Source organism: Otolemur garnettii, unplaced genomic scaffold (genome assembly GCF_000181295.1).
Source record: "Otolemur garnettii isolate 467f Iridium unplaced genomic scaffold, OtoGar3 scaffold00163, whole genome shotgun sequence".
In the NCBI taxonomy this organism is placed as follows: Eukaryota; Metazoa; Chordata; class Mammalia; order Primates; family Galagidae; genus Otolemur; species Otolemur garnettii.
Window position 1 is genome coordinate 1,797,245 of NW_003852558.1, and position 13,604 is coordinate 1,810,848.

Here is a 13,604-nt window from a genome sequence, read left to right on the forward strand (position 1 = left end):
TGAAATTAGGTATCGAGATTCCATGTACTTGAACGAAGGAGAGTCTTTTAATTTTTAAAAAATATTACGGTTTAATTTTCATCATCTTCCTTCTTGGAAGGAAGGACAAAAAGACAGAAGGAAAGAGAGAAAGGGAAGAAGACAGGGAATAACTTAGAAGTCAGAATAGGAAACTGCTGAAGACTGATACATTAGATATACAGTAGAACTTCCATAGTTGACCACGTCCCTCTACTAACCACCTCCTTAAGTTGACCAGACATGCATCAGATGTACAGTAGGCCCAGTTGCTTATGTTGACCACCTCCATATGTGGACCACTTTTTTACAATCCCTTGGGTGGTCAACTTACAGAGGTTTTAACTATATGTGAGAAGAGATAAGGAAGAAAGAATAACAACAGGGCTAAAAAAATGTTTCCAAAGGACTGCAGAGAGTATTGGGACCAGTTGGTGCAGATTAAAAGACATCTTTCTTCACAGATCTCAATCATGCAAATGCATTAAAGGCATTAGCATAATACAGAATAGTGGAGTAACTAATTTTGATAAGAAATCCTCAGGAAAAAAAATGTGGCTAAGCCTCAGTTCTTTTTGAAAACCAATTTATATATACAATTATATATAATTATAAATTTTAAGCATTCAGCTAAGATATATACAAAAAAATTAATAACAGTGAGATAAAGAAATATAAGCAGCAGTGACCATAAAGGCTTAGAACTAGTGACACTGAATTCTTTATTTAAAAAAAACTTTTGAACACAAAGTACCTCCTCTTCTGTTCTATTTTTAGGAAGAAGTTTTAACAAGTTTTAAGTATCTAAATTCTCAAAAACAATAGGCTTTTAAAAAATAATACTTGATTACCAGAAACAAGTAATATGTAGTTACATACCATTTTCATATCACTACCCATTTTCAACATTAATCAATTCATCTTTGATGCAATCTGGGAACAATTAAGCAGTCACTAGATACCTGTTTTAGAATCTAAAGAAATTATTATCCACCACAGGAATCTAATGATATATAGATGTATATTATATAGATATATATTTGCATATATTTAAAATTTCATAAGGGAAAAAGAAACTATTCTAGTTACTTTATACCAAACATTTATATACCTGGTTAAAACAACAAGGATTAAGATCTTTCTCCATCTGAATGCTGACTATATGAAAGCTATTTTCAGCATTTTTTTCTGGGGATTAAAAACGCTTTATTTCCCTGCTGGCTAAAAGGATGAATTACACATTACAAGTCCTTTAGAAATGAATATTAAGAGAATAGACATAAAATGTATTTTTAAAAATTTCTCTTAAAAAACTAAAACAACCTTTCTTTTTAAAACCTATGATATTAATTTCTAACAGAAAAAAATTTTTAGAGGGCACCAAGTTCATGATCTAAGCACGCATAAATAAGGAACTGAATTTATCACTGTCTTAATAGAATTTGGCAAACCAGAAAAATGGCCTAAAATAAATAAATAAATAAATAAAAAGTTCATTATTTTTCTAAGTATGAAAGTATAATTCTGTAGGCCTATGCAGCAAACAGTGCCCCATAGGGGGAAGATAGGAAAGAGGGAAGAAACATATTCCTATGTACATATTCTTGGTATTCTCGTTGTTTTTTTAACAACACACTACAGAGAAATGTTCTTTTTATTATTACAAAGCCATTGGTTGCCCTCTGCAGAGCAATGACTCAGATAAACATCTTAGAACTTTTAATAACGTAACTTACATAAAAATTAACTTAATTAAATCTAAGTGCAAAGAAGGATTTTAATGATTTCTAAATTAAATGAGTGATGTTAATTTAATTATGAATTTTGAATGGTTGGTGCTCTTATATTTTATGGTATTTCATCTTACATTCTTCTCCTTAAACCATAAAATGTACTGAAATAATTGGTTTTCCTCTACTTCCCTCTGCTTCATTTAAATTTACTTTATGGTATCTTTATGTAGAGAGAGGTATGTTAAAATATTATTACAAAAAAGTCAATTGAGGCTATATATGATCTATTAATCTATTATATAGTACTGTTAATCTTTGACCTGGCATATTGATTCCTTTGGTGAATAAATGTCACCGGTCATTTCTTTATAAAAGTATTTTAGTAAGAGGACCAGCACTGTTGAGAGAGATTCCTCCCTACCCCCCCACCCCAAAGATCAAGTCAATCAGTACTTTAGATCTATTACGTACAATATGAAAATACATCATTTACAGCTGCAATTTTCATATTAAAAGCAGCTAAAAACTAAGAGTAATTCAAAGATTTTGTCTTGGTTAAATGGGCCAACTTATACAATTGATAAGAGATCACTGTGAGAACTTAAGTATATATAGTTAAGACAGAACAAACATGTACAATTTTTTTAGAAGTGGTGGTTGCTAATTAGTAGCATGAACAATGTCCAAATTTGGTGGCTGGCCATGGTTTAAATTTTTTTTCAAGTTATTTCTATAGCAGACATATTTTTGAAGTCTACCCACCCCTGAGTTCAGCAATTATACTTTTAGAGTGTAAAATTATATGCCCTTATTTTAACAACATGTATAAAGCTACAAAATGTCATCTATACAGATTAAAAACAATTTCTAAAATAGTCTTTACCAATTATTGATTGGATGGTTTCACTGGGGTATATATTTCCAACCTCTCAGCCAATCGGCTTTCATTTTTAAGCCCAAATTGAATCATATATTCACTGCAGGATATTTCAAAAAGAGTGCAATAATAAGGCATTAGTAAAAATAACATTGTAGTAGAAAGAGATTTTGCATATGTGAAAAGGTAATTTATAAAATACATTAATTACTTTTTAAAAAGAGAACCTAGTTGTAGTATCATTAACTTACATGGTACTGAGAATTGGACCTTTCAACAATTTCTTTTTCCATAAAAAAATTTTATCTAGCTGTAAGCAAAGTCTTTTCAATAACAAGAAAACAAAACAAAACCCTCCAGAAAAAACTGTATGGCTGTGTGAGACAAATAAGCAAACATACCATTTTATAGTGTAACTTTGCCTAAATTTTAAAATAAAAATGTCCACACTCTTTTGTTAAAACATTAAGCCTCTGTCAAAAATGTATTTCTTATTTTAGGGTACAAGATTAAAGGACAAGATGATACTTACAAGTAAAGAAAATTTACAAGAAAAAACTTGACAAAAGTTTTTCAATAAAAGTATTGTAACATTCAAACTTGACTTAAAACACAACAAAAGAAACAAGATTGCAAACAAAAATGTTTATGGATTTTCCAAACATAAATAAATGAAATAGTGTTTAGGCAGTAGGGCTCATGCTGATGGCTAGCAGGAAGTAACAGAGTGTAATCTACTTGGAAAAAAAATCTTTAATGTACAAATAACAAACCCAAACTATGGACTACAGCAATTTAATCACTGCTGCCATTTTTCTTACTTCCAAAATAAAGCCTTGATTAAACCATTCATACCCTATATTATTCATACCTTTACTTCAGAGATTGAGGAACTATATACAACAAATGAATTTATTTTCACCATAGGGATAACATATTGTACCTCTCTGCCAATGTTACTTGAAAACCTTCCATGTCAAAACAATTTGACAGCAGATATAAACAATTAAATAAATACGCAATGATCTTTCATTACAGTCCTTTAAAGACGCATGTTAATTCATGCTGTTAACCTTAGGATCACAGTGCATAGAATCCAAATATAAACAGTTGGGGTGACTTTCAAAGTAATGTTGGATCCCTCACTTTATTTATAATCCCACTATAACCGATAAATTCATTTCATAGGCCCTGTCATGCATTAATCAAGTGGCAGGAGTTAATGAAAACTTTTCCTATTACAACGTCCATTGCCGGCAATGAACGTCCCAAAACCGCCAAGAAATTCATTGTTATTGCACAATACATGAGGACCTGGAACTTTTCCGAAAGCTTAAAAAAATAAAAATCAAAAATGGAATTATATTTGACATTTCCTGACACCTGCATTAATACTGTATGACTAATAAAAGCATGTCAGTTGCCTGGACTGAACCAGCGATCAACATGCGCCCAGAATGCACACGAGTAAAAATGCAGTAAAAGGAAGTAGTCTTCATTGCCTATAGGTCACTTCCAGTCAAAGGTTAAAGTTCAAAGACTGAATGATCAAAGTGCTCATTTTCTCAGTAGGACTATCTTCTGCTAGGAGGATGATAACAGTGGCATCAACAAGTATCATCTTTAAGAAAAGAAGAAAAAAGATAATTAAAAAGTCAAGCATGTTTAAGCAAAATTTGCAATTTTTACATTTCCAGTCTAATATAAAAATAATTTTAAATAGCAAGAAGAACATGGGTTTACATGTTTGACTTGCTTCCCTCAACACCTGCAAATAAAAAGTCCAATTTGTGTTCATTATACAATGACAAATCAAGTTTTATTCTTTCATGGTAGTGCATACAAATCTTAGCATGATGTTAGTTCTATTTAAAATAGTAAGTTGATATGACAAATTAACCTATATTCAGGATGTATAACCTCAAGAAAATTATTTTATGGACAACAACTTAAAATTGTAAAGAGACAAGAAAACTACAGTCTAAGCGCCCTGGGCTACTTAACAGAGTAATACAAATCATATCTTTGGGCTACAAAGGAAGCAACTCTTGTTTACCAATGAGATATAACCTCCAAATCAATCAATAGATAGTTAATGTTAATCTCCCTTTAGAAAACAGGTTTTCAGCAAGTGTAGATATATGTGCATAGGGAGTCATTAAAAATTCTATAGATTTATTCAATAATATCTTCTGGTAGCCTCAGCACATTATACTATTATATTTATACAAAAAGACAACTTTTGGGGTAAATGTTTATTTTAAAAACAAAGGGTGTATTTAAGGATGAGTTACCTTTCTTTTCTGTCACCCAGGCTGGAGTACAGTGTTAAGATCATGGCTCACTGTAACCTCAATTGTTGGGTTCAAGTGATTCTTCCACTTCAGCCTCCCAAAGAACTTTGACTACAGACATGTACCACCACTCTGCTAACTTAAAAAAAAAATTTGTAGGCCATGTGCAGTGGCTTATCCCTCTAGTACTAGAGGAATCGTTTGAGCTTAGGAGTTCAAGAACAGCCTAAGCAAGAGTGAGCCCCTAGGCTTGGCGCCAGTAGCTCAGTGGCTAAGGTGCCAGCCACATATACTAGAGCTGGTAGGTTCGAACCCAGCCCAGGCCTGCCAAACAACAATGACAACTACAACCCAAAAATGGCTGAGTACTGTAATGGGCACCTGTAGTCCCAGCTACTTGGGAGGGTGAGGCAGGAGAATCGCTTGGGCCCAGGAGTTTGAGGTTGCTGTGAGCTATGACATCACAGCACGCTACCGAGGGTGACATAGTGAAACTCTGCCTCGGGGAAAAAAAAAAATCTCCACTAAAAATAGGTCTTGTGGCGGGCACTTATAGTTTCTTCCAGCTACTCAGGAGGCTGAAATAGGAGGACTGCTTAAACCCAGGAGTCTGAGATTGCTGTGAGCCAGAGTGAGGCCATGGCACTGTAGCCTGTACAACAGAGTGGGACTCTTGTCTTTCAAAAAAAAAAAAAAAAAAGAGAGAGAGCATCTTGCTGTATTGCTCAGGCTGGTCTCAAACTCCCAACCTAAAGTTATCCTCCTGCCTCGGCCTCCCCAAGTGTTAAGATTATAGGCATGACCCAATATACCCAACCATGAGGTACTTGTCAGACAGAAGCTTCATAAAGAAACAAAGACTGGTGGCAACTAGAGTTGTGAAAGTTTTCAAGGAGAAAATTCTGGCCAAAATATTTAAATATGCTCTAAGGTTCACATGAAAGTAGATGCTTCTTAAATTACTGTGGTACCTGGAGTAGAGAGATACTTATTATGGGTATACAACAACTCCTATAAGGAAGTTGCTTAAAACATCACCTCTCCAAGAGAATCATTTTATAACATTAGGATCCCTGAAACTAATACTAGAACTAAAACTAATCATACTAATTAAACTCTAAACTAAAAGGTGGCACTAAATTCTATCTAAAGTGTCAAATTACTGGAGATAAACTTTAAGATGATATAAGACAACAATGTATACAACAAGAAAAGTTACAGATAAAATTCAATGTGAACATTTAAGCTTGTATCTCCAAAGACATACCATCTTTGACAGGTGAATAAAGTATTTTTATTTATTAAACTATTCATTCTAGGTATTCAGTATAGTAGGCTTCATAGCATGTGCTGACAAAACCATTAAGAGATCCTCTGACAAAGCTATTCTCTACATACCAATTACCATCTTGGGTCAAATTTCAAAAGAAATTTAGGACTGATATGACGCTACCCACCTTGAAAATCCTAGTTTCAGAGAAACAAACTTATTAAGTTAAATTCTTAAGATGGACCTACTGGACTTGTAGGATTACAAATCCATTAATGGCTACATATAATCAAAAGTTTATAAGCAGAGCGGCGCCTATGGCTCAAGGAGTAGGGCGCCAATCCTATATACCGGAGGTGGCAGGTTCGAACCTGGCCCTGAAACTGCCAAAAAAAAAAATGTTTATAAGCAAAGTTTATATGAAGACAGGTGTGAGCCAAAGCCATGGCTATCCTTTTCCTATAACTAAGAGGACTATAACTAAGAAGAAAAAACTTATCTGTTAGCAGAAAGAACACAGTTTGCTAGATGAAAAAAAAATCATTGGATACCAGGATTGACTCACCAAAAAAAGTTGTTACAGTAAACCCATCATAAGTCAAGACAAATATAGGTCTATATAAAAGGCAGGGAAAGAATATATTTAACCTCTTGGCTAAGGTATTGGTGACAAACTGACACCTTGGGAAAAAACCTAATATTTAGTATTTAAATTTTTTCTGGAACTGCAGAAGCCTCTATTAAAATGACACTCTAAAATACAACATATAAATTACCAGTTTCAAAGAGGTAACACCTACCATGGCTAGCCTCACTGGATTTCTGGGAAATATGAATGAGAGAGAACTAAGAGGAGGTCACTTAAGCTTTCCTCACAAAATAAAAACCTTCATATTATTATGTTATAAAAGGTCATTTAGTTTTCCCCACAGAATAAAAAACATCATAGTATACTAGAAACCCATGTCCTTGGATATGCCCAGGGACAAAAGACTCGAAGAAAAAGAACACAGCAACATAGGTCAGTAGGTATAAAGTGGGATGCAACAGTAACACCAGGGTACTAGTGACTGAATAGTTCTTCTCAAGGGACACTGCCTAATACTGTAGAAGACCATGAACTTAAGCTGAGAGTGGTCTTATTCAAGAACCTAATCCCGGTATCTGGCAGCTCAGTTTTCAGCTGAGTCCTCCTCTTATAAAACCAGGAGATGAAGTGAATTTCAGATTTGTTGCTTTTCATTAATAGTGCCTGCAGCCTGTATTCAGGAAGTTCCCTTTGAAGTACACGCATTATCATGAATCTAAACCCAAACTTTTCTTGCCTTTGCTTAGACAAACACTCTGATCCACTTTGACCCAAGTATATTAGAGGCACCACACTGAAGAACTGCGGAGCTTGATACCTGAGGCATACAATTCCACTTAGTTTCTAGAAACTGAAATGCCAAGTATTTCACCAAGTTTAATCTAATTCTAAGAAACCCTTCATTCAGTCAGTATCTTTCTGGATAGCTCTAGAGCTGACATGTTAGGCTTTATCAGAGTAAATAAGATTTCCTTTTTGGTAAAATTATCCAAATTCAACTATAATGCCAGAATGTGTTATTATCACATGGACTGTATCTGCTATTCTGTTACGTAAAAGGAGGACAATATGTGCTACACAGCTGAAATATTTTAGCTTTTTAAAGGTGAAGGAAAAGTTCAAAGAAGGATGTCTTCGGCCATGCTAGTTGAATGACAGAATAGCTGCTCTACCTTCTCAATATATAACAAGTACTACCCTTCCTTGTTGACCTATGAAGTTCACTTTTGGAACAAAGTTGTCCCTTCAAGGAAGAATGGGGGAGGAGTTCATGCAGGAGCAGAAAATATATGAAGAGATTTAAGAATGGTCACTGTAAGTCAATGAACCAAGGATGTTTTGAACACAAACATCTGTATATGAGAAAATGTGTTTGTATCCAGGACTGGAATGTGGACTAGGATAGTCATGATTCAGGTAAATTAGAACCAGTTCTGTCTAAATATAATAATCTGTATTTAAAAAAATAAGGGAAGCCAGGTGTGGTGGCTGACACTTAATTCTAGCACTCTGAGAGGCCAAGGTGAGTAGATCACCTGAGCTCAGGATTTCAAGACCAGCCACAAGCGCAAGACCCCATCTCTACTAAAAACAGAAAAAACTAGCCTGGCATTGTGCAGTCCCCTGTAGTCCCAGCTACTCAGGAAGATGAGGCAAAAGAATTGCTTGAGCCCAAGAGTTTGAGGTTTCTGTGAGTTATCAGTTACAGCACTATACCAAGGGGAACAGAGTGAGATTCTGTCTCAAACAAACAAACAAACAAAAAAACGTGGTAGGGCAGCACCTGTGGCTCAGTGGATAGGGCACCGGCTCCATATACAGAGGGTGGTGGGTTCAAACCCAGCTATGGCCAAACTGCAACAAAAAAATAGCTGGGCACTGTGGTGGGTGCCTGTAGTCCCAGCTACTTGGGAGGCTGAGGCAAGTGAATTGCCTAAGCCCAAGAGCTGGAGGTTGCTGTGAGCTGTGATGCCATAGCACTCTACTGAGGGCAATAAAGTGAGACTTGGTCTCTATAAAAAAAAAAAAAGTGGTAGGGAAAAGGACACTTTTAACCTGTTTATTGGAAAAATGAATTCTTATACAAACATCAGAATATTTTGTATTATGTAAAGGGTTAATTTAGTTTGAAAACCTTTGCTTTTTTTTTTTGATACAGAGTCTCAAGCTGTTGCCCTGGGTAGAGTGCTATGGCCTCACAGCAACCTCAAACTCTTGGGCTCAAGAGATTCTCTTGCCTCAACCTCCCAAGTAGCTGGGACTACAGGTGCCTGCCAGAACACCTGGCTATTTTTTTGTTGTTGCAAATGTCCTTGTTGTTTTTAGCTGGCCCAGGCTGGGTTCAAACCCACCAGCTTCTGTGTATGTGGCTGGCGCCCTACCCACTGAGCTACAGGTGCCTCCTGAAAAGCTTCACTTTTTAGGGGCACTTTTTGACTGACTTGGAGATTATGTGTATCAAAAAGAACTTTCAACTTCAGTTTAGAAAGTACAGATTTCTCAGTAACATAAAAATTGTAACTTTACAAAAAATAACACTGATTACAAATTGTACTTCATTTTAAAGACTCAACCTTTTTTTCTGAGACACAGCCTCAAGCTATCCCCCTGGGTAGGGTGCTGTGGCATCACAGCTTACAGCAACCTCCAACTCCTGGGCTCAAGCGAGTCTCCTGTCTCAGTCTCCCAAGTAGCTGGGACCACAGGCATCCGCCACAACACCTGGCTATTTTTTAGTTGTAGCCATCTTTGTTTTGGCTGGCCTGGGTTGGATTCTAACCTGCCACCTTAGGTGTATGTGGCTGGTGCCTTAGCCACTTGAGCCATAGGCGCCGAGCCAAGAATTAACCTTTTGTTTCCAGTTATGTTGCCTTTCTTCAGAAAAACTAAGTCAAGAGGATGCTTGAGCCCGAGTTGGAGGTTGATGTGAGCTATGCTGTCACTGCACTCTACCGAGGACAACATAGCAAGGCTCTGTCTTAAAAAAATAAATGAAAGGCTCAATGCCTGTGGCTCAAGCAGCTAAGGTGCCAACCACATACATCTGAGCTGGTAGGTTTGAATCCAGCCCGGGCCTGCCAAACAACAATGACGGCTGCAACCAAAAAATAGCTGGGTGTTGTGGCAGGCACCTGTAGTCCCAGCTACGTGGGAGGCAGAGGCAGGAGAATTGCTTGAGCCTAGGAGTTGAAGGTTGCTGTGAGCTGTGATGCTACAGCACTCTACCCGGGGTGACAGCTTGAGGCTCTGTCTCAAATAAAAAAAAAAAAAAAATACTTGTGAAAAAGACATAGGCGGAATTGTTCTATTACTAGTGAGAATTAATCTGAAAGTGAAAAACTGATATTCTTGAGTAGGCTAATTATTATTATTATTATTGTTATTATTTGAGACCGACGAGTCTCACTATGTCGCCCTGCGTAGACTGCCGTGGCATCACAGCAACCTCAAACTCTTGGGCTTAAGCGATTCTCTTGCCTCAGCCTCCCAAGTAGCTGGAACTACAGGCACCAGCCACAACACCCTGCTATTTTTTGATTGTAGTTGTTGTTTGGCAGGCCTGGGCTGGGTTCAAACCCGCCAGCTCCAGTGTATATGGCTGGCACCCTAGCCACTAAGCTACAAGCGCCCAGCCTAAATCTTAATTTTTGATGAATTAAGAGGTCTACAACACTCAAGGAATGTTTTAAAAAAAATGATAAAGCCCTTTCTAAAGGAATGAAGCAGCAGCTTACTGTTTGCTCCTAAAAGGCAAAAGAATGTAAAAAGAGTGAGTGGCCAGCAATGTAAATTGAAGTAAAGGGTCATTTAATTTACACTGGGTCCTATTAAAAACATGGGAGGACTCTTGAGTGCCTAGACAGAGTTTTTTAAACACCTATTATTATTATTATTATTATTTTTTGAGACAGAGCCTCAAGCTGTCGCCCTGGCTAGAGTGCTATGGCATCACAGCTCATAGCAACCTCCAACTCCTGGGCTCAAGCGAGTCTCCTGCCTCTGCCTCCCAAGTACCTGGGACTACAGGTGCCCGCCACAACACCCAGCTATTTTTTTTGGTTGCAGCCATCATTGTTGTTTGGCAGGCCCCGGCTGGATTTGAACCCACCAGCTCAGGTGTATGTGGCTGGTGCCTTAGCTGCTTGAGCCACAGGCGCCGAGCCTAAACACCTATTATTAATCAGTCTATTTGGAAACCTGTTTTTTAGTGTAATAATTTTGGAAACAATAGTTCTCAAATGCCTAGATACCTCAGAATTATCTGAGGGTATTGTAAAAATGAAAACAAAACAGCATGCCAGGCATTATTACAAAGTTTATTTGGTTCCCTACAAGAAGGAGTTCTCAAGAAGGCTTTGGTGAAAGAGTTCTCAAGAAGAGAGGGGTATGTGTTTGTGTAGCAGAAGAATTCATTCTAGGTAAATGGCACATGTAGAAGCAACAGATGTTGGAATAAGTAAAAGTCTGTAATACAAATAGTACTCCCCTGAAAATTTCATGAATAAAGCTTTTCTTATTAAAGATTATTTTCTTAGGACAAATTCTAAGAAGTTTAATAACTGAGACAAAGGTTTGATCTTGAACTTTAAGCTTGTTAAATATTGCTGAACTGCTTTCTTAAAGGATTACACTTGCTATATGTCACCAGCGAGTCTAAAAACAATTTTATTCTACCTTTTTCTCTTTCAGTATCACATTCATTTTATTAAAAACTCGGTCAAATTTCTAATTAATAGTTTCAAAATTTTAAATATGAAATTATTTTGCTGAGCTGTATTCTTTTGGCCTATGATGTTAATAATTTATTCTAAAACATTCAAAAATGGTAACTTTTATTAAGTTATAAATATTTTTCGTGGCACTGCCATAGATCAAGTTAGTGGGGCGCTGGCCACCTACACCGGAGCTGGCAGGTTCGAACTGGGCCCGGGGCCCAGGCCAGCTAAACTACAATGAGACTACAACAAACAATAAAACAGCTGGGTGTTGTGGCAGGCTCTTGTAGTCCCAGTTGCTTAGGAGGCTGAGGCAAGAGAATTGCTTAAGCCTAAGAGTTTGAGGTTGCTATGAGCTGTGATGCCATTGTACACTACTGAGAGTGACATAGTGAGACTCTGTCTCCAAAAAAAACAAATAAAATAAATAAATATTTTTCATAATTTTTCAAACTTTATCATGACATAGCAATAAAATTTGTCAGTACTTTTATACAAAGTTTAAATTTTCCTGTAACTAAATGTTTAATTTTCTTGTGATTCCTTTAAAATTCAGAAATCCTCTCTTTTTCCAGAGTTGATACTCAATTTTTTTTTTTTTTTTTTTTGAGATAGTGTCACTATGACACCCTTGGTAGAGTACTGTAGCGTCACAGTTCACAGCAACCTCAAATTCCTGGGGTTAAGTGATTTTCTTGCCTCAGAAGATTAAAGGCACGTGCCAGAATGCCTGGCTATTTTTTTGTTGCACTTGTTGTTTAGCTGACCAGGGCAGGGTTCGAATTTGCCAGCCTTGAGTGCATGTGGCTGGCACTATAACCACTGTGCTAACCACCTCATACAAAATGAGGTGAAAATGTAAATTAATTTCTCTAAATGAGTGCCAATTTTTTTTTTTTTGAGACAGTCTCACTATGTCACCCTTGGTAGAGTGCTGTGGCGTCACAGCTCACAGCAACCTCAAACCCTTGGGCTTAAGTGGCAACCTCAAACCCTTGGGCTTAAGTGATTCTCTTGGCTTAGCCTCCCAAGTAGCCAGGACTACAGCACCTGCCACAATGCCCAGCTATTTTTTGGTTGTAGGTGTCATTGTTGTTTAGCAGGCCTGGGCTGGATTCAAACTACCCTGGTGTACATGGCTGGCACCCTAACCACTGAGCTACTGGTGCCAAGCCTAGTGCCAATACTCTAAGGTGATTACTTAGTAAAAAATCTTTCCCCCTTTCATTGATTTGTAACACCTTATTTACCATATGTTCATCTGAGGTCCTATATGGCAGTAGTCCTACTTTAATGGTGGCTCAAAGGCATTACCCTTCTGGTGTCTGGTAGATTATTTTCCCCCCTCATTACCCTTTATAATCCAAACTTTGTTCTTTTATTATTTTTCCCCAAACGTTTCAAATCCCTACTGCTCTCATTCCATTTAAATTCAATTAAACCTAAAGTCTATAAAGCATATACCAGGTCTGACAATAAGTTCACAAAATCATCTTTAAAAAGTGCTACTTATCTCATGGCTGAATATCACTAGTCACCTTCAAAGTACTCCCACTGGGAAGGTATGCACTGATCCTAGCACCTGGTCTACCCTTCAAAGCAATTTTTCGGAACTGTTTTTCTGGAATGGCCATCAAACCTTTTGTCGTATTATCCTTGTCCTGAATGTCATCAAAATATTTTCCTTTTAGTATTTCCTTTATCTTCAGGTAAAAACAACGATCATTGTGGGCCAGGTTGGGTAAGTAGGGAGGATGTTCCAATACAGTTATTTGTTTACTGGCTAAAACCACCCTCACAGACAATGCTATGTGAGCTGGTGCACTGTCATGATGCAAGAGCCATGAGTTGTTGGCCAACATTTTCAGCTAAGATTTACCTGGTTCAGGACAGGTGTGGTGGCTCATGCCTATAATCCTTGCACTCTGGGAGGCCAAGGCAGGTAGATTACCTGAGCTCACGAGTTCGAGATGGCCTAAGCCAGAGTGAGACCTTGTCTTTAAAAATAGCCAGTCGTTATGGCAGGTGCCTATAGTCCCAGCTACTTGGGAGGCTGAAACTGAGGCAAGAGAATCACTTGAGCCCAAGAATTTGAAGTTGCTGTGAGC

General features: G+C 37.2%; 1 protein-coding gene across 1 annotated transcript in view; it reads right to left on the reverse strand.

Annotated features, from left to right (window-relative positions):
* Positions 1 to 723: 723 nt before the first annotated feature.
* The window catches only part of UBE2W (ubiquitin conjugating enzyme E2 W), a 64,510-nt gene continuing 51,629 nt past the window's right edge, over positions 724 to 13,604 (reverse strand). Inside the window, exon 6 of the mRNA XM_003800042.3 lies at positions 724 to 4,249. Within this exon, the coding sequence (XP_003800090.1) occupies positions 4,236 to 4,249 (14 nt within the window). The 3' untranslated portion in view covers positions 724 to 4,235. The remainder of the gene's footprint in view (positions 4,250 to 13,604) is intronic.